Genomic DNA, 22,106 nt, shown 5'->3' with positions numbered 1-22,106 from the left:
AAGGATTATCTATTCTCTTATCAATTCCTGGAAAACAGGAATGAGCAAAGTTGCATGCAGTTCTCAAGTCTGAGATCACGACAAAGGGCACCTATTTGGAATCCTTTCAGTGACTCTCTTCAGTGACCTTTTACTTAAATGTAATCTATTCTGTTATGCCCATCTTATTCAGGACATGGAACGCTTTCTGGCCCTTTAAAGATTGCTATTTGCCTGGCTTTGTTTTTGCTCATTTTTTTACTGCCTAAAGCTGCCTTGTATGAAAATACATAAATGTGTGTTTCTGCAAACAAAGCAACCTTGTTTCACTCGGGACTTGGGTCCCCTGCTTCCCTCGTCTGGTCAACTCTAATCCCCAGGTCCCGGTCTACAAAGACTGTAACAATAATCAGTGAGGGTGAAAGTGCAAGATAAATATGAATTCCCAGACTATGACAAGAAATGTAAAGAGGTATTAATGGGACAGAATCTGAAGACCAACGAATTCACTTCTCTGAAAAATGGACACCCACTCCTACCTGCCTACAACCCAGTATGCCCTTTCACATACTCTGTAAAAGTTGGCATTTAACCCCAAATCACTACACTTTCATTACTTTCCATTTTAATACTAAACAAAACAGGGCAAAACTAACCCTGCTCAGCAACAATTTGGAAAGAGTCCTTGTCCGAATCGTCTTCCCTATTCACAAGGGTAAGTTCCTACCACTATAACAAGAATTCCAGTGCCCAAGTTCTCTGGGAAACCCCAAGCAGAGTTATCAGCACCCACAGGCCCAGTCCATTAAAAAATATATTGGACAAACCAGAAAATGAATCTGAGAAAAGTAAGGCAAGTTGATGTTGCAAGATACCTGGAAACCACTAAGAAAGTCTTCAACAAGGGCACCAGTGTAGGTGCTGACTGGCACATAGTGGTTGAGTTCAGCAAGGCAGGGCTGTGATGCCTCAGCACGGTTCTTACCAATGTCCTCCTCTCGCAGGTAGAACTACAAGAAGGTACAGAAAGGAAAAAAGTGATGTGAATGCAGAGATCGAGCTGTTTGGTGCCGGGGCAAGGGAACGGAGTCAGGAAAGAATACCTGGGACGAGAGGTCAGCCCACTGAGCAGTGCCCTCATCATGCAGGGTGACAGCTTTGACACCACCAAGGATGATATTCTTGGCAATCTCCACCCCTAGGCCCCGAAGTCCTGATACCAGCACAGTGGATGCCTGGAGATGCTTCATAGCCTCATGGCCGAGGACATATCTGCAAGATTTGAAGAAGACTTGGTTAGGGCTTGGCTAACCCTCCTTTATCTTCTGTGTCCCTCTGTGGCTTCATATAACCAGGTTTAGTCACACTTACAACTGTCTAGAGTAAAGACCTTCATCTATGTCTGTTTCACTGCCCTTTTTTGGCATTCCCTAGGAATGGAGGGAAAAAAGTTTCAACAAGATAAAGTAAAAGCTTAAATAACAGAGATACTTTCCCACCAACCACAACACCATCCCACCTCCAAGATTTATCTTAGAGAAACTCACGCTGGATGATCCTGATGGTTCTTTGAACACTACAGAACAAGCGGAGGAGAAATCAGGACTTGGTTTTCAATCAGGCCCAGACATACACTGTTTCTTTGACAGTGGCAAGCTAGACATCTTTAGAAAAAAAGTCAGAGATGAGCCAGATGTAGGCAGACTTTTTTGTTAATGGTAACTCTGAGGGAGAGAAGGGATTTAGTACTAATAATCTCATTTAAGAAAAGAAAAATGAAAATATGCTAGGTACCAAAGCCACTCTGAGATGAAGGAAACAAAAGGCCGAGCTCAGACAGCTGACATACCCTAGGAACAGAAAAAAGAAAAGCTTCAGGAAGATAACAGACTAACCACTCAGTGACCACCCACTGGCTACATCATGAAGTCTGGCTGGGTTTCACGCAGGCTGAATAGATGCTGAGAAGGGGATGCTTTCTGATCTAAGGCTGTTGGAGGAGGGGATATGATAATGCTATATGCGCCAATGAGACTGGAAGTCAAGATTTCCAGCTTCTGAACGAGGATGCCAGGGGCCTCCCAAGGCCCTTAGGGTATACTATAAAGCAAGATGTGGAGTAACAGGATCTTTTAAAAAGCTAGAAAGTTAGCTACTTTTTGAATCCACAGATAGAGCTCCAGGCAAGCCTGGGACTATGAGCCTCTAACAGAAATCTTAGGACCAAAATCTGACATGGTGTTATCAAACACTGCCACAGTGATGAAGGGAAGTCGGGAAGGATGTCTGAACGACTATATATCCAAAGAATTCCTTCCTGGTGTCTTATTCCTTAGGGGGTTCTGAGGGCTGATACTTGGGGTTATTTGAAAAGAACTGTGACACAATGAAGAAACTGGGTATTCTCCAACAGTATATGATGCCTTATGAGTAAAGCATGTTACTGTACAACAAAGTTGGGTTCAGAGGCGTTTCTTGATGCAAATGCTAAAGTCGAGTTTGCGGAGCTGGGCAACTAAGCAGAAATCTTGGGTACAGGAACATTTCTTAAAGGTGGTGTAGAAATGAAATGTCTTTAAACTGACACGTTAAAAAAATGTATTTTAACTGGAAATACTGGGCCCAGTGTGATCTCCATGGTAAGCGATTACAATCAGGCTAAGCAGTGTGGCCGCAGTCTCTGAGCAGGCATTAGGGTCAGTAGTATTCACTAGCCTTTTGTGTGTGTGTGTGTGTGTATAAATCTATTAATTAATTAATATATATTAATCTCTTAAAAGTGACTAGGAGGAGAAAACGAGGGAGTGAAATGGTGTCTAAGCAAAGATGTCAGAGAAAGGTCTCTTCGAAGAAACTGAAGGGTAAACAGACCTTGCCTGGGCTCTAGTTCCTCTTGGAAGCTGTGAGGGTAATAATTTTAATTTAAGGTCTTCATAGGAATACAAGACTAGCAATTCTGAATCTGGTGCTGTAACATACTAGGGAATGAGACTAGATATGCCACTGACTAGATATGTTGGACCTGAGCCTCTAAAGGCAGAAATCAGGGCCTCCGGAGCCCTGAGGTCCGATTTTGCAACCCAAGGGAAGAAACGGTAACATCCACCCTGCACTTGAATGTTATGCCCTTGCGCCTGCACCTACACCGCCCCTTAAGCTCAGTTTAGGGTATCCCAGTTCAGTTCAGTCGCTCAGTCATGTCTGACTCTTTGCAACCCCATCAAACACTGCACGCCAGGCCTCGCTGTCCATCATCAACTCTCCGAGTCCACCCAAACCCACGTCCACTGAGTCAGTGATACCATCCAACCAACTCACCCTCTGTTGTCCCTTCTCCTGTATCCCAGGAGCTCCTGAAAACCCTTCCCGAAAACGCTACCGAAAAAAGCTGCCTAAAAATCCCTTCCCGATAATGCTGCCAGGGAGGGTAGCGGAGAAAAGCCATTTGTTACCAATTCCGACTCTCCAGGTGGCTCCGCTGGCAACTCCACGTGGAACAGAAGCCAAACCCAACACCGCACTCTTTTTGCTCTTCCTCCCCCTCCGACTACCTAACGATAGTTGCTGCAGCCTCAGCCTTCCCTGCTCTCCCTGCTGTCCCTTTCGCGGATATACAGTTTTACCTCAAACGCCGAGACAAAATGGCGACCGCTACGCTTGTCGTCGAAAGCGTTTCCTGACTTTCTGTCACGCCCACTAGGGAATACGGCTGACGTCATTACGTGTGCCACAGGAAGTGGGAAGACAGCTCCCTCTAGTGGTTGCAATCACTAGCGTTACTAGCTCAGTCATTTCCTACCAGGGATTGTAATCCCACAGGCTCCTCTGTCCACGTAATTCTCCAGTAAATAACTTTGGAATGGCTTGCCATTTTAAAATCCGTACAAAGTAAAAAGTAAAATACAGTAGTTACATCGTTTTTGTGGACTGCCTTCATAGCTCAGTGGTAAAGTGTTGGCCTATCAAAACAAGAAATAGAGAACGTTCAGGAGCCTGTGAGTTCGATCCAGTGTATTTTGGTGGAAAAAGAAAATTTAAAGAAGTAAAACTTCCCATAGGTGTTCCCCCCCACCCCAACAGCACATACTTTCAGTTTTGTTCCCTCCATCAGTCGTGTCAGACTCCGTGAGACCGTATGGACTGCAGCATGCCAGGCTTCCCTGTCCATCAGTAACTCCCCCAGCTCTGGCAAACTCAGGGCTAGCAAATCAGTGATGCTATCCAACCATCTCATCCTCTGTCCTCTAGTTCTCCTCCTGCCTTCAATCTTTCCCAACATCAGGGTCTTTTCCAATGAGGCCGTTCTTAAATCAGGTGGCCAAAGTACTGGAGATTAAGCTTCAATGTCAGTTCTTTGAATGAAAATTCAGGACTGATTTCCTTCAGGATTGACTGGTTTGAGCTCCTTGCAGTCCATGGAACTCCCAGGAGTCTTCTCCAACAACACAATTTAAAAGCACCAATTCTTTGATTCTCAGATTTCTCTATGATCTAGTGCTCACACCCATTCATGACTACTGGAGAAACCACAGTTTTGACTATACCTTCACCCCCAAATAATGTCTCTTTTTAATATGCTTTTGCAGCCCTGTGTCCACTGCTGATTTTCCAAATATTCTGGCATATTGAGCGCAGTACTTTAGCACCATATTCAGGATTTGAAAGAGCTCAACTGGAATTCCATCACCTCCACTACCTTTGTTCATAGTGATGCGTCTTAAGGCCCACTTGACTTCACATTCCAGGATGTCTGTCTCTAAGTGAGTGATCACACCTTTGTGGTTATCTGGGTCATTAGATGTTTTTTCTATAGTTCTTCCCTGTATTCTTGCCATCTCTTCATAATATCTTCCGAGTCTCTTAGGTTCAAACATTTTCTGTCTTTTACTGTGCCCAATGTTGCATGAAATGTTCCCTTGATGTGTCTAGTTTTCCTGAAGAGATCTTTAGTCTTTCCCATAGGAAAGACCTGGCCCATGGATTGCTGGCATGCCAGTGGCATCAGGACACTGAGTGGAAAGGTGCAACTGAAGGTCATCCAACAGGCCCAACACATGGTGACTACTAGTCCACACTACCCACAGTGCTTCTCCACAAATGTCTGTTCCCACAAGGACAATGAGCTTCACAGCACTTCCCTTGAATTTGATCTGGGGTGTGAGTGAAGCCATCTCCTGAATTGCCTTCTCAATCTTCTGCTGTGTATTGGATTCATTATCATGACCATGCCTAGGAAATTTTTGAAGGCAGTAGTATTCTCTCCAGAGGGCAGAGTAGAAGGACCTATGCTCATCTTCTCCTGTGAGAACTCCAAAATAACAAGTCTGCTGAATAGCCATCAAGAAGATAATGTTGGAGCCCACCAAAAAGAGAAAAAAAAAAAATAATACCACACATCCAAGGGCAAATGCCACGCCCCAACAAGTTGGTAGGAGGGACAGAATTGCATTTAGAATCAAACCCCATATCCACCAGAGATGCTTTGAGGGCCCAAGCAAACTTTGTGTGCACCAAAAGCCAGAGACCCCACAGAGAATGAGCCAGTCCTGACTGAGTGTTTGAGGGCCTCTTTATAGACTTGGGTCAGCAGTGGCCTGCTGAGAGGTCAGGGGCTTTGGGTGCAGCAGGCATGGGTCACAAAACATGTAGCATTAGCCCTCTTGGAGGAGGTCTCCATTAGCCCCCATTGAGTCACTGAGCAGATGACCCACAAACGGCAGAACAAGTATACAAAAGAAATAATTGCACTGTTAAGAAAGTTCTAGGGCCCATAACAGATTTCCTTACCTGGAGATCTGAGAATCCCTTTGAGTTTAGAGGCCAGTGGGATTTGATTACAGATCCTCCACAGGACTAGGGAAATAGACTCTTGGAGGACACACACAAAGCATTGTAGGCACCAGGAGCCAGGATAAAGGAACAGTGTCCCCACAAGAGACTGAGCCTTATTTCCCTGTGAATGTCCTGGAGTCTCTGGTGGAGACATGGGTCAACAGTACCCTACTGAATGGTCAGGGGCACTGAATAAAGGAGTACCTGCACAAGTCCTTTTGAATGAGGATAGTATTTTCATTATCCCTACAATAATTTGTCCTCAGGGAAAACAATGGCGATGGAACACAGCACCACCCATCAACAGAAAATTGGATTAAAGGTTTACTGAGCAAGAGCCACCCATCAGGACAAGACCCAGATTCCCCAAAAGTCAGTCTCTCCCATCAAGAAGCTTCCATAAACTTCTTATCCTGCTCCATCTCAGGGCAGACAGAATTAAAACTACAATCACAGCAAACTGACCAAACTGATCATATGGACCACAGCCTTGTCTAACTCAATGAAACTATGAGTCATGCTGTGTAGGGCCACCCAAGACAGTCGGGTCCTAGTGGAGCATTCTGACAAAATGTGGCCCACTGGAGAAGAGAATGGCAAACAACTTCAGTATCCTTGACTTGAGAACCCCGTGAACAGTATTAAAAGGCAACAACAACAACAACAAAAAATACTGAAAGTTCAACTCCCCAGGTTGGTAGGTAACCAATATGCTACCGGAAATGAGTGGAGCAATGAATCCATAAAGAATGAAGAGATGGAGCCAAAGGGGAAGATAACACCCAGTTGTGAATGTGACTGGTGATAGAAGTAAAATCTGATTCTATAAAGAACAATATTACATGTGGGCCTGGAATGGTAGCTCCATGAATCAAAGTAAACTGAAAGTTCTCAAATGAGATGGCAAGAGAGAACATTGACACATTAGGAATCAGTGAACTAAAATGTACTGTAATGGGCAAATTTAATACAGATGATCATAGTATCTACTACTGTGGGCAGTAATTCCATAGAAGAAATGGAGTAGCCCTCATAGTCAACAAAAGAACCTGAAATGCAGCACTTGGGTGTAGTCACAAAAATGACAGATGGATCTCTGTTCATTTCCAAGGCACACTGTTCATTATCAGAGTAATCCAGGTCTATGCCTCAACCAGTAAAGCTTCAGTAAAGAAGCTGAAGTTGAACAGTTCTATGAAGAACTATAATATCTGCTTAAATTAACAGCAAGGGGGAAAGAAAAAAAAGAAAAGAAATGTGCTCTTTTCATCATAGAGGGCTGGAATGCCAAATTAGGAAGTCAAGAGATATTTGGAGCAACAGTAAGGTTTGGCCTTGGAGTATGAAATGAAGCAGGCAAAGGCTAAGAAGAGTTTTGCCAAGAGAAAACACTGCTCATGGCAAACACCCTCTTCAAACAACACAGTTCATTTCATTTTAGTCACCCAGTCATGTCGAATTCTTTGTGACACCATGATTCACAGCACACAAGGCCACCCTGTCCATCACCAACTCTCGGAGTTTACTCAAACTCAAGTTCATCGAGTCGAGGATGCCATCCAGCCATCCATTCCTTTGCCTTCTCCTCCTGCCCCCAATCTCTCCCAGCATCAGGGTCTTTTCCACTGAGTCAACTCTTTGCATGAGGTGGCCAAAGTATTGGAGTTTCAGCTTCAGCATCTGTCCTTCCAAAGAACACCCAGGAATGATCTTATTTAGGATGGACTGGGTGGATCTCCTTGCAGTCCAAGGGACTCTCAAGAGTCTCCTCCAACACCACTGTTCAAAAGCATCGATTCTTCAGCACTCAGCTTTCTTCACAGTCCAACTCTCCCATGATCACTGGGAAAACCATAGCCTTGACCAGACAGACCTTTGTTGGCAAAGTTCTTAATATGCTGTCTAGGTTGGTCATAACTTTCCTTTCAAGTAAGCGTCTTTTAATTCCATGGCTGCAATCACCATCTGAAGTGATTTTGAAGCCCCCCAAAATAAAGTCTAACACTTTTTCCACCGTTTCCCCATCTATTTGCCATGAAGGGATGGGGCCAGATGCCATGATCTTCGTTTTCTGAATGTTGAGCTTTAAGCCACCTTTTTCACTCTCCTCTTTAACTATCATCAAGAGGCTTTTTTGGTTCCTCTTCACTTTCTGCCATAAGGGTGGTGTCATCTGCATATCTGAGGTTATTCATATTTCTCCTGGCAATCTTGATTCCAGCTTGTGCTTCTTCCAGCCCAGCATTTCTCATGATGTACTCTGCATAGAAGTTAGCTAAGCAGGGTGACAATATACAGCCTTGACATACTCCTTTTCCTATTTGGAACCAGTCTCTTTGTCCACGTCCAGTTCTAACTGTTGCTTCCTGACCTGCATATAGGTTTCTCAAGAGGCAGGTGAGGTGGTCTGGTATGCCTATCTCTTTCAGAATTTCCCACAGTTTGTTGTGCTCCACACAGTCAAAGGCTTTGGCAGAGTCAATAAAGCAGAAATATATGTTTTTCTGGAACTCTTGCTTTTTTGATGATCCAGCAGACGTTGGAAATTTGATCTCTGATTCCTCTGCCTGTTCTAAAATTAGCTTGGACATCTGGAAGTTCACGGTTCACGTATTGCTGAAGCCTGGCTTGGAGAATTTTGAGCATTACTTTACTAGCGTGTGAGATGAATGCAATTGTGCAGTAGTTTGAGCATTCTTTGGGATTGCCTTTCTTTGGGATTGGAATGAAAACTGACCTTTTCCAGCCCTGTGGCAACTACTGAGTTTTCCAAATTTGCTGGCATATTGCGTGCAGCACTTTCACCTCATCATCTTCCAGGATGTGAATTAGCTCAACTGGAATTCCATCACCTCCACTAGCTTTGTTCATAATGATGTTTTCTAAGGCCCACTTGACTTCACAGGATGTCTGGCTCTAGGTGAGTGGTCACACCGTTGTGATGATCTGGAGTGTGAGGTTCTTTTTTGTACAGTTCCTCTGTGTATTCTTGCCACCTCTTCTTAATATCTTCTGTTTCTGTTAGGTCCATACCATTCCTGCCTTTTATCAAACCCATCTTTGCATGAACTGCTCCCTTGGTATCTCTGATTTTATTGAATATGTCTCTAGTATTTCCCATTCTGTTATTTCCCTCTATTTATTTGCACTGATCACTGAGGAAGGCTTTCTTTTCTCGCCTTGCAATTCTTTGGAACTGTCAAACAACACAAGTGATGACTACACATGAACATCACCAGATGCTCAATACCAAAATCCGACTGATTGTATCCTTTGCTACCAGTGATGGAGAAGCTCTATACAGTCAGCAAAAACAAGACCTAGAGTTGATTGTCCCTCAGATTATTAACTTATTTTAAAATCCAGACTTAAATTGAAGAAAGTAGAGAAAAACCACTAGACCATTCAGGTATGACCTAAAACAAATCTGTTATGATTATACAGTCAACGTGACAAACAGATTCACCGATAGACAGAATGACTGAAGAAATATGGATGGAGATTGATCACATTGTACAGGAGGCAGTGATTAAAACTATCCCCAAGAAAAAAGAAATGCAAAAAGTCAAAATGGTTGTCTCAGGTTGCCTTACAAATAGCTGAGAAAAGAGGAGAAGCAAAAGGCAAAGGAGAAAAGGAAATATATTCATTTGAATGTAGAGTTCTGAAGAATAGTAAGGAGGGATAAGAAAGCCTTCCTCAGGGATCAGTGCAAAGAAATAGAGGAAAATCATAGAATGGGACAGACTAGATGACATACTGTAACAGCTTAAAATTTCAAGTTTGTGGCTTCAGCTGACTGATTTCCATTCCTCACTCTTGAACTGTATACCTCACTATGAACTAATACCTCTCTGCCCTCTTTTATACAACTATGATGACAGCAGCCATCTCATATGTTCAGTCAGTTATGAAATTTGAAATCCTACGTATATGTAAATAAGGTAAATTATGTAATCAATATTATGTAAAACTTTACACAGATGAAACTTAATGCTCTCTATGAAGTAAACACTTAGTTTTAAATATTACTATAAAATGTATTGAAACATCTTTTCTGTGAAACTAAAAGTGTTACTCACTGTTGTCTCTGATTCTTTGCAACCCTATGGACTGTAAACCACTAGCCTCCTCTGTTGGTGGGATTCTCCAGACAAGAATATGGGAATGGGTTGCCATTTCCAAATCCAGGGGATCTTCCTGACCTAGTGATGGAAGCCAGGTCTCTTACTTCAGGCAGATTCTTCACCATCTGAGTTTACTGCCTGTTTTCCATATTCATATAAAATTAGTTATGGGTCATGGTATACCCAGGTACCAGAGAAACCTCCATTTGGGAGCACTATTTTATAATAAGGCTGTGAAACACCTGACCAGACTGAGCTTCAATAGCAAAATGCTGATGTTACTCATGCAGTTTCTTATTTTAATACAATGAACTAAGTAAAACACAGTGTCATCTGAGGCACCATCCTTTAATGAACTTCGCAATACACAATAAGCTCCCAATGCATTTCTATTTAATAAAGATAATACATATAGCTTGCCAATCAAGAGAAGAAACTAATGTCTCCTCCCAAAACTGGGATTGGGGCGTGGGAATCTAACCCCAAAGAAAGGTGAAAGAGGCAAGTAATAAAGTGTAAAATTCAAATGCAATAATATAAATAGAAAAAGAAGAAGAAAAAGTCAAAATCAAGGCTAACACAAATGGGGAAAAATAGGTAAACTGAACAAACAGAAGGGGAAGAGATTCAGTTACTGAAAGGAGCACAGATAAGATGGCATTGCTATGAAATCATACTAAATAAAGGGGATTTTTAGGTACTTTGGACAAATATTTATGCCAAGAGAAGTTAAGTTTTATGAAACAGTCAAATTGCTGTAAGAACAGACTGCCTGAAACAATCTAAAAAAAACGAAAATCTGAATAGACTTAACAAAGAAGATGAATCAGTAATGATATTTTCCATAAATAAAAGCATAGAACCAGTTTTTTTTTTTTTATTGTGTACTGTACCCAATGTTTTTATCAGCATGTAAATGGCAAATATGAAAAGTACACGTGTACAATATACATTAGCCGTCAGGTAAAGTGCTATTTTTTTGTGCTAAGTTGCTTCAGTCATGTCCAACTCTTTGTGACCACTTCGAAAGTAGACCACCAGCATCCCTTGTCTGTGGGATTCTCCTCCACTGGCAATGGCAAACCGCTCATGCAACCTTGCCTGGGGACAGGGAAAGTTAGCTAATTTAATTCATGCACACAGAGGTCTCAAAGAAATGGGATGCTTGAAGTGACCAAAACATGCTCAATATATTTGATTTTATCTTTAATAAAGATAAAATATATAGTTCTCCAGTCATGAGAAGAAGCTAATGTCTTCATCAGAACCCGGGAAGAAAAAATACCTAATCTCTAGGCAAGATGAAAGAAGACTCTATGTGATTTTTGGACAGATATTCATTGGTAGAGTTCACAAAGAAGCTTGTGCTTGGAAAAGAACATTAATAGAGAACTATCATAGTTTGTTTATGTAGCTCAAAACAGTCAACATGCCAGTAAGGTATGTCTTGAGAAGCCTGCTATGAGCCCCAATAGTTTCCAGCTCTGCAACTTTCCTAGCAGTTTCACAAACTCAAACCTAAGTTGGAGGCTGTGGAGAGTAAAACTGGGTCAGTAGCTTGGTGTTAAAGAGATCTGCAGAGAGAGACAAGAATGCAGGCTAGAATGAAGATGAAGGAACTGAAAAGAACAAATCAATGTACACCTTCTCAAACCCTATGGAAACAGTTCTCCATTCCTGGGGGTAGATTAGTCCAATAAAATGGCTTTTCTTTACCTGACAAAAGTGTTTTCTTCACTTTTAATAAGCTGTACATCGTTTCCCCCATTTGATTTACACAGAAGTAGCAGTTTTAGTGAAATGATTCACAAGCTTTTCTGGGTTGAGTACTCAACCAATGCTTAAAGCTAGTCTATTTTAGAGGATGACTGAGGCTAGGCAGTTAACCTTTGGCTGAAGCTTTTTCAAAGTTTGCATAGGGGAAAAGAACTGAACTCTTGTTCCACTAATATGGAGAGAGATAAGAAGGCTTTTCTAATTTGCAGCCTCCAAAGCCTGGGAATAAGATCCTGAAAACTGAAAAGAAATTAAGAGTTGTGAGATACCATTGATTGCCTATGATTTCCCCACTGAGACATTTATGGGGCAGAGATAAACGAGCAAAGGAGCCAGGTTTTCTAATTTGATTGGAATTTAGGGTGGCCAAAGAACTCAGTTACTGAAGTCCCCATCATCCTAACCATTCAGATGGATACTCTTTATATACCTCATTGCCCCGTAACTTAAAAAAAAAAAAAAAAAAAAGTGGTTGTTAGACAAGGTTGGAAAGGAACATGCAATCTCCAGGGCCTAGTGTATTCCCTGACCTATGCCATTGGTAATGCTAGCATCCCTATGCCTCCATTTTTCTGTCAATCTGTGAGAGTCGAATGGGTTGCAAAAGAGTTGAAACAGGTGGCCTGAACTCTGGCATTGCCAGCTCTAAATCCTAGCTCTGTGGCCAAGTGAGTAAGTAAGTCTAACTTTTTACACTGTTCCACCCATATGCAGTTTATATATAGCCTGCTGCAGTCACTTACAGCCCTTTGCAAAGGTTTGAGGTGCCAACTGTGGGGTCAAAGCATATACTCTTAAGTGCACCACTGTCCTGGTGTGTCACTGGGGATAGAACTAGTGTCAAATTTGTTTTCACAGTAAAGTGACAGTTTTCACTTGCTCAAGGGGCGGTTCTTGATCTTCCACAGAGGTTATTCAAGATCCATTAACTCAGCAGAAAAAGAGCCACAGGGACATTTTTTAGCTGTGGGTGCCATAACTTCTTCATCCATCTCCCATACTTAGATGACCAAGTGTTCACATCTGTAGGAATAAAGAATACTCCAGATTCTAGATGCAAGCATGACCAGCAGTCAGATCAATTATGTCAGGTAGTGGTAAACTGGTATAAGTTAACAGTTTGGATTGTGCTCTTTGTATTGAAAAAAAAAAATCAAGATTAATAAGAGTAACAATGTGTTGTAAAAAGACCATAGTATTTGAGGAGAGGAAGTTTGATCGACAGGCACCAGCTAACAGTAAGGGTGACTCTGAACATTTTCTGACATCTCACATCTCAAGCAAGTAAAGGTTTTTTGCACATATTGAAGTTTAAATCTGGGGGGCTACCTGGCCTCCTACATGCATTCTTAAGAGCATGAGGGAGGCTATAAGCACTCCCTGATTAGTTTAGTTCCAAGTAAAAGGGTATCAACCCACTAGGTAAGCATGGAGTGCAGGGTGAAGGCTACAGAGTGTATGTGGCTTTGAGAACTTGACCAAATTTTGAGGAGGACTCATAACCTTTTTGAGAAATGAAAATCAGAATCACTCAGTCGTGTCCAGCTGTTTGCAACTTCCTGGACTGTACAGTCCATGGAATTCTCCTCACCAGAATACTGGAGTCGGTAGTCTTTCCCTTCTCCAGGGGATCTTCTCAACCCAGGAATCAAACCAGGTCTCCTGCATTGCAGGCAGATTCTTTACCAGCTGAGTCAACAAGGGAAGCTAACATTTCTAGGTTAAGGGCAAAAGGGTGAGGATGATTTGGCAAAGTTTGTGGCCTCTGGTCCTGTACAATTTGATAGATCTGATTTGATTCCAGTATTAGCCAACATTGCCTTCTTTCTTTAGTGGCAAGATAAAAGTGTTGCAGGGTGAGGAAGTACACTCTAGTATACCTGCTGTGAGAGAAGTTCTGTCATAAGGTTAATTCATCACTCTCCATCTCCAGAGTGTATTGACTGAGCTACTGATGTAAACAGCTTATTTTTCTTGCAGGCAATGCATACAGATTCTGTCCAAAGTCTCAACCCTACTTCAACTTCAGTTTTCTGTGTGGCCCAGAGACTACTTAGGATATCTTGTAAATATTCATCTTCAGAGAAATGTAAACTAGGATGAATTTTTGATAAGCAAAGTGGAGACTTCTGGCTTCATCAGAGGCTGTTACTGCTGCTAAGTCACTTCAGTCATGTCTGACTCTGTGCAACCCCACAGATGGCAGTCCACCAGGCTCTGCTGTCCCTGGGATATTCCAGGCAAGAACACTGGAGTGGGTTGCCATTGCCTTCTCCATTCTGTGGGTCTACTCTGGGTCATTTCTGCCCGGTAAAGCTGAAGCAGACTCTGATTTTGTCAGAGGGATCCTGCAGGAGAGTTGCAGCAGGCGGCACAACAATTGCAGGAACCCTGGCTTCTAAGTGAGCATCTTGGATGTCTCCCACCCAACCATTAGCACTCTGCAGGCTAGCGGGGATGCCTGAGCTGTAAGCAGAGCTACCACAGCCTAAAAAAGGCAGCAGAAAGAGAGCCTTGGCATTTAGCAAGTCAATGAAGCCTAGAGTGGAATCAAGCCCTCTTGGTGCATTTGGCAGGGGAATGCTGCGCTCTGAACAAGGGAGGCATGAGCTATGGGCCCAGGAAGGGCAGGCTTCCAAGGACTCTATTCGTGTGGGGCCTCTGTGTGTCTGGGTAGTGGAAAATCGTAGGAAGGGACACCACCTTACTTTTTTGACCTCCTGTTCAGTGCTTTTTCTAAGCAGGAGCCCTTTGGACCCATGTGTATGTTCTACAGGACGTTGTATTAGACACAGGCCTGTCTCGTTCTCTTTGGCCTTTTGGAGGACCAGGCATCTATTTGGACTTTTCCTCCTACAGGGAGATAACCCTCTGGGGAAAAGGAAAACAGTTGCAAGCAGAAAGCTACACAGTTAAGAAGAGTACGGGGACCCTGCTCAGTAGGTCATGGGCCCAAGGGTGTTAAGGGCTTGCTCCGAGGGTGTGACATCGCTGAGGAATGACCTTGAATGGGGAAGGCTGAGAAAAGCATGCTTCAAGTCAGCTGAATCCCAAGCCCCTTGCTGTATCTGAGTGGTTCTGAGAAGGAAGACACAGGGAATCATATCATGCCAGTGTGATTGGCACTGTGATCCTGTCCACGCTGATGGAAAAATATAGAACACGAGTGCATGTCACTCAGCTATCAACAGTGAGCACTTCCAACCCTGCCTACTGCTTTGCAGGTCAGTCTCCCTCAGGAGCAAATTCAAGATTTTGTAACCTTTCAGGATAAGTCATAGAGGTAGAAGTGCACATTGACATGATGGATGAGCAAGTGAAAGAAAATAAGCGGAACAAAGAAAGAAGGATTCTTACCATAATCCATTACCCTGGAGAAGTAAACCTATACTTCTACATGTATGCAAGTTTCCTCTCAGGACTGTGTGTGTGCCCATGTGTGTATGTGTGGTTGCCTGACAGCACACCAGTGTGTGTGAGCTCTGGGAACTGACCTGGCCAGGGGATGGAACAATGGATACCAAAAATGTGAAAGAGATTTTGAAAGGTACATAGACCATGGGCTAGCAGAAGCACTGAAGCCAAAGAAACAAGACTGAGAATCTCAATGAGGAAGCAAGCTGTAAGTGGAAACCTGCTGCTGCTCCCTGGATCCCTGTGAGAAAGGACAGGCAGGAAGAAAGCACCTGGGGCGGTCAGTGAGGATGCAAAGCATCGGAGAAACAGAATGGGCTGGATTCCCAGGCACGGAAGCTGGGGTGGCACAGCCTCTTGGACACCCAGCTGCAAGGAGTTTTCTGTCCTTTTGAAGTGCAGGAGCTTTCTTTCCATGACCTGACCAGGAGCATGAGCATACCTTGCCTTTTGCATCATGTTTCAGAGAGGAATGGGCACTGTTTGCCTGTAAGCAGCTGCTACCTGCAGAGTTTGCCAGTTTGTAGCATCACCCTTTGTACTCTTCCCAGGATGCTTAGGTATGGGGACTATGCAAAGCATGGTGTATGCAAAATATGCTTCTCCCAGCCCCACAGAGCTGTGGTGACAGGGTAAGTTGGGATGTGTCCTCATCTGCAGGCTGGATGAAAAGAGAACCACTTTCAACAGGTCTCGATATGGCAAATGGGCAGACTTCCATGCCTCTGGCACCAGTGAGTCATGGTCATTGATGGGGAGCTGTCTTTAGCATCTCAGTGGCTGGCATTCAAACAAGAATCAGGGAGGTATCTCAGGCCAGCAAGAGCATGGCCCATTTCTCCCTCGGTCCAAAGTGTGGCCAAGACGCTTTAGTCCTGTGCAGTGTTCATGTGTACCCTGCGAGGCGGGGAGAGATGCCTATCCTCTCTGTGGTTCAGGAGCTGCTGCTGCTGCCAAGCCGCTTCAGTCATGTCCAACTCTGTGCGACCCCATAGACGGCAGCCCACCAGGCTCTGCCGTCCCCGGGATTCTCCAGGCAAGAATACTGGACTGGGTTGTCATTTCCCTCTCCAATGCATTAAAGTGAAAAGGGAAAGTGAAGTCGCTTAGTCGTGTCTGACTCCTAGTGACCCCATGGACTGCAGCCTACCAGGCTCCTCCGTCCATGGGATTTTCCAGGCGAGAGTACTGGAATGGGTTGCCATTGCCTTCTCCATGTTTCTGCAGAGACCACCTCTATTTGCCTCTCAAGTTCAACAAAGCATTCTCCTACTGTGTGCACTGAGAAGGTCTGATCTCAGTGGGTGCCTCTCCCATGTCATGTTGAATGTTCATTATTTCATATATGAAAATCTGAAAGCTGATTTTCATATATGAAGTATTCAGTTTTACATCTTATTCCTTAAATATGGCACATGTGTGTGTTTGGGCTCAGTCTTGCCCAACTCTGTGTGACTCTTTTGACACTAACCTGCAGGGCTTATCTATCCGTGGAATTTTCCAAGAAAGCATACTGGACTGTTTTGCCACTTCCTTCTCTGGGGGATTTTCCCAAGCCAGTCATCGAACCTGCATGTCTTGTGCCTCCTGCATTGGCACACACATTCTTTCCCACTGTGTATTTCATTTTCAAAATTACTTTTTTTTTCTGTAAAAGATATGAATAATGGAATATTATGGATTTTGTATATGATAGTCTGGGTGCAGATATCCATATTTGAAATATGGGATTTTCTGTATTTTCATGTATTAAAATCTGGGTGTTGATTTTTCCTACATGATGTATAGAATTGTCTGTGTTTAATACAAGATTATCTGGTGGTCAAGTTTCCTACACAATATATGGAATTTTCTATAATTCTTATATTAACATCCACATGCCAATTTTTCTACATAAATATGGAATTCTCTGTATGTCACATATGGCCATGTAGGCAAAGTTCTCCTATATGGAAATACGCATGTGACTTTCCTGTATGAATTATGGAGTTATCTATATTTCACATTTGAAAATCAGGATGGATATTTTTTCCTACAAGGAATGTGGAAATCTCTATATTTCACGTGACTATCTGGGAGCAGATTTTCCTATATAAAAAATGGAAGTCTCTGTATTTCAATGCTTTACCCTCTAAGCCGCCAGTGGACTTGAATGATTCTAAAACCTACAAGAGCTTCTAGAGCTAATACAGAGAAAATATGTCCGTTGATCATAAGGGACTGGAACGTAAAAGCAGGAAGTCAAGAGATATCTGGAGTTAACAGGCAAGTTTAGCCTTGAGGTACAAAATGAGGCCGGACAAAGGCTAGCAGAGGTTTGGCAAATAGAATGGGTAAAAATGAAATGAGTGACAGACTTAATTTTCCTGGGCTCCAATATCACTGGGTACAGTGACTGCAAACATGAAATTAAGAGACCTTTCCTCCTGGGAAGAAAAGCTATGACAAACCTAGACAATGTATTCAAAGCAGAGCCATCACTTTGCCAACAAAGGTCCATATGGTCAAAGCTATTTTGTTGTTGTTTTTTATCCAGTAGACACATAAGGGTGTGAGAGTTTAACAACAAAGAAGGCTGAGTGCCAAAGAATTGAGGCTTTGGAACTGTGGTGCTGGAGAAAACTCTTGAGAGTCCCTTGGACAGCAAGAAAAGACCAACCCAGTCAATCCTAAAGGAAATCAGTCCTGAATGTTCATATGAACGACTGATGCTGAAGCTGAAGAGCAAAGAGCTGATGACCACCTGATGCGAAGAGGCAACTGGCTGGAAAAGACCCTGATGCTGGCAAAGACTGAGGGCAGGAGGAGAAGAGGGAGACAGAGGATGAGATGGTTAGACAGCATCACTGTCTCAACTGACTCAACATGAATTTGAACAAACTGTGGGAGATAGTGAAAGAGATGGGACAGGCAGGTAGGTAGACATGAGCAGGGTGTTAAGGATTCAAAGGTTTGGCCCACTTATAAGACAAGGGGTGATGTTGACCCTGCACCAGAAGCATGGTCACTTCTGAAGCTGATTGAGCCCCTTTGTAAATATTGCCAAAAGGCCCCTGATCATAACTAGCAGGTTTCCTGATTCCAAATTAGGCAAAGATGCCCACCATCATACTTACCCTATGGCATCCTAAGCAATCACCTAATGACAAATTCCACGAGGAATTTTCTTTGTCTTGAGGCTATAAAACTTAGCCACTAACCCTCAAAAACTATTGACTCTACCTGGTCTGTGAGGAGATTGGCCTGCTGCCCTGGCAGCACCTATATTATCTCTGCTCTTTGCTCTTAATGAATCCACTCCCTTCTGAAGTGCTCTGTGTCTGTAAATTCTTTTCCAACCTGTTCTTGGGCTGCCTCAACACTTTAGTTAATAACATGACATCACGTGCTAATTTCCCTTTTTTGGGTTGTTTTTTGCAGAATAGTGTTTCTTTATATTTTAAGAATTTGATTAGAAATTTCAAGTCCTAATCATTTTTTTTTAAAGATCACCAAAATAATAAGCTTTCTAGATTTCCGGCAGTAGCACTGGATTCCAAAATAAACAGAACTGTATCAAATTTTTAAGTGAATATAGTTAAGAAATCTCCCAGTGGTCTCAAGAGGGTGAAGGAGTAGGTGGACATGGAGTACGTTTCTCTCCATTAATTCATCTTCAGATACACAGGATCTTACAGAACATCCACTGATAGCAAGCAGGAGTCCCTGACCACTGGAAAGGAATATCTAGATCCATAGAAAAACTCACTGACCAATGGAGAAAGACCCCAGGGAGGGTGGCCCTTTGAGGGCCTGATATGCCAAGCAATAGAGAAGGTACCAATCAGCAGGACTTTTTGAATCTCTGCTTCACCAAGCAATAGAGCACCCCAAGCAGGGGTGCCCTTTGAGTTCCTGCCACACCAAGCAATAAAGAAAGGCCAGCCAGATAAGTCCTTTGAAAGCCAGCCATTGGAGGCTAGAAAAATGTTCTAACAGCACCTTTAATGCACCCATGTCCACTGGTACCTGCAATAGGCAGGTAATTCGACATGAGGAGAGTGTTAGGGGGCCAAAGATGTGCTGAACCCATGCTCACTGGCTTCTCTGCACACTTGGTGCCATGAAATTCTCCAGGATACAAGCAGCCATGCCACCTCTGTGCCTGCTCCTCACTGGGGAAGAGCTGGCAAAGGCTAGAAAAATTCTTAACAGTGCCAAAATCCTATGTGCTTGTGGCCACCAGCTCCCCTGCATATCTGGTGCTTCCAAGGTCCCCACAACCAGGCAGCTATGCCATCTCCTTGCTTGATTCCCACTGGGGCAGAGCTGCCATGGTCTAGAAAAAACCCTGAAAGAGCCATATCTCCTGTGTCCATGGCTTCTGGCTCCCCTGCATCCCAGGCACCACTGAGAGCCCCTGTAATCTAAGCAGCTGCACCACCCCACACCTGGCCTTCATTGGGGAACAACCAAGTCCTCCAGGGCAGCCTCAGGAGTAAACTCCTGTGGACAACACATATGCAGAGGTGAGGATAAAATCACAGTTGAACCTCAGAGGCAGGGTGTGATAGGGAATAAAATAAAAACCTTCCCACCAGCTATGGATGCTGCAGATTGAATCTACACAGTCAACTAGACAGACTCTGTGTCTATGAAATATGATAAAGGATATTGAGAGTTCCCACAAGAGAAACTGCACTAGCTGTGACAGTTGTCGACATTGGAGGCAAGAACACACAGGAATAAGACCACGTTAGAGTCTGAGCTGTCCCCACAGCAGGTCCAGATACTGGCCCAATTATGGAGGGCTTCCAAGACAGGCCCCTGGAGAAGGAAAAGGCTGTCCATTCCAGTATTCTGCTCTGGAGAAATCCACGGACTGAATAGTCCATGGGGTTGCAAAGAGTTGGACATGATTGAGTGACTTTCACTTTACTTCACTTCACCTAGACAGGTGGAACTACCCTTTTATATATATGTATTTTTTTTCCTTTAATTTTCCCAACTTTACTCCCCCTTTTGTTGTTTTATTTTTTTGTATTGGTCCCAACTTCTTTATTATCACTTACATTTTTACTTATTTTCATTACTAAAACATGTTATTTGTAAATTAATGCATTTACATTTTTTCCAATTTTCCAATATTACTTAATCACAGAGGATTTTCCCACATGTTTCTGATTTTGTAGTTTTGCTAGTCTAGTTTTTAGTATTCATTTTCATTTAGCAGTTTTCTTATTGGCTTGGATGCTTTCTTCTTTTCCTGATTTCTGGTTTTATTCCTTTTTCTTTCTCCTTTTTTTATATTCTAGCCAGGATATTCTTTCTTTAATGTTTTTTTAATTCAGAATTTAAAAGGTCCTCCTTTTTCCACTTTAAAAACAAGTAGTTTTTAAATAAATTCATTTTTCTTTATAGTTACAGTTGCTATAGCTGTTCAGGAGGCAGGTAAGGTGGTCTGGTAGTTCCATTTCTTGAAGAATTCTCCAGAGTTTGTTTCTGGTGATTGATGCAGTCAAAGGCTATGGTGTAGTCAACAAAGCAGAAGTGGATATTTTGCTGAAACTCTCTTGCTTTTTCTATGATCCAACAAATGTTGGCAATTTGATCTCTGGTTCCCCTGTCTTTTCTAAATCTGGCTTGAACATCTGGAATTCTTGGTCCATGTATGATTGAAACCTCACCTGGAGAATTTTGAGCATGATTTTGTAGCATGTGAGATGAGTGCAGTTGTGCAGTGGCATGACCATTCTTTGCCATTGCCTTTCTTTGGGATTGAACTTAAAACTGACCTTTTCCAGTTCTGTGGTCATTGCTGAGCTTTCCAAATTTGCTTGCATATTGAGAGTAGCACTTTCACGTCATCGGTTGAAATAGCTCAGCTGGAATGCCATCATCTCCACTAGTTTTGTTCACAGTGATGCTTCCTATGGTCCATTTGACTTCGGACTACAGGACATCTGGCTCTAGGTGAGTGATCACACCATCATGGTTATCTTGGTCATGGAGGTCTTTTTTGTGTGTGTAGTTCTTCTGTGTATTTTTGACACCTCTTCTTAATATCTCCTGATTTAGTTAGGTTTACATGACTTCTGTCCTTTATTGTGCCCGCCTTTGAATGAAATATTCCTTTGGTATCTCTAATTTTCTTGAAAGTATACCTAGTTTTTTCCATTCTCTTATTTTCCTCTATTTCTTTGCATTGATCACTGAAAAAGACTTTCTTATTTCTACTTGATAGTCTTTGAAATTATATATTCAGATAGATATATTCAGCTTTCCTTTTTCCCTTTGCCTCTTAGTTTCTTTTCTTTTCTCATCTATTTGTAAGGTCTCCTCAGACAACTATATTCTCCTTTGGCATTTATTTTTCTTAGGGATGGTCTTGATCACTACCTCTGTACAATGTCACGAACCACTGCCCATATTTCCTCAGGCACTCTGTCTATCAGAACTAATCCCTTGAATCTTTTTGTCACTTTCACTGTATAATCATAAGGGATTTGACTTAGGTCATACCTGAATGGCCTAGTGGTTTTCCCTACTTTATTCAACTTAAGTCTGGATTTTGCAATAAGGAGTTCATGATTTGTGTCACAGTGTGCTCCCAGTCTTGCTTTTGCTGACTGTATAGAGAATCTCCATCTTTGGCTGTAAATAATACAATCAATCTGATTTTGGTATTGACTATCTGGTGATGTCCATGTGTAGAGCCATCTCGTGTGTCGTTGGAAGAGGGTGTGTGCTATGACAAGTGTGTTCTTTTGGCAGAACTCTGTTCACATTTGTCTGCTCCATTTTGTAGTCCAAAGCCAAGCTTGCCTGTTACTCAAGGTATAGCTTGGCTTTCTCTCTCTTTTTTTTTTTTCTTTTCCTTTTTTTTTTTTTAAATTTCAATTGGAGGCTAATGACTTTACAATATTGTGGTGGTTTTTTGTACACATTCACATGAATCAGCCATGAGTGTACATGTATCCCCCATCCTGACCCTCCCTC

At 42.7% G+C, this 22,106-nt stretch overlaps 1 protein-coding gene across 1 annotated transcript in view; it reads right to left on the bottom strand.

Moving 5' to 3' along the window:
• Positions 1–3,684, bottom strand: part of LOC122436402 (ubiquitin-like modifier-activating enzyme 1) — a 17,049-nt gene extending 13,365 nt beyond the window's left edge. Inside the window, exons 1-6 of the mRNA XM_043460211.1 lie at positions 3,603–3,684; positions 1,774–1,829; positions 1,527–1,555; positions 1,351–1,409; positions 1,083–1,251; positions 855–989 (exon numbers count right to left, since the gene is read on the bottom strand). Of these exons, the coding sequence (XP_043316146.1) occupies positions 855–989; positions 1,083–1,251; positions 1,351–1,406 (360 nt within the window). The 5' untranslated portion in view covers positions 1,407–1,409; positions 1,527–1,555; positions 1,774–1,829; positions 3,603–3,684. The remainder of the gene's footprint in view (positions 1–854; positions 990–1,082; positions 1,252–1,350; positions 1,410–1,526; positions 1,556–1,773; positions 1,830–3,602) is intronic.
• Between the last annotated feature and the right edge of the window lie 18,422 nt (positions 3,685–22,106).

This window comes from Cervus canadensis, chromosome Y (genome assembly GCF_019320065.1).
Source record: "Cervus canadensis isolate Bull #8, Minnesota chromosome Y, ASM1932006v1, whole genome shotgun sequence".
Taxonomy (NCBI): domain Eukaryota; kingdom Metazoa; phylum Chordata; class Mammalia; order Artiodactyla; family Cervidae; genus Cervus; species Cervus canadensis.
The sequence above is the reverse complement of the archived record's forward strand: the minus strand, read 5'-3'. Positions and strand labels throughout refer to the sequence as shown.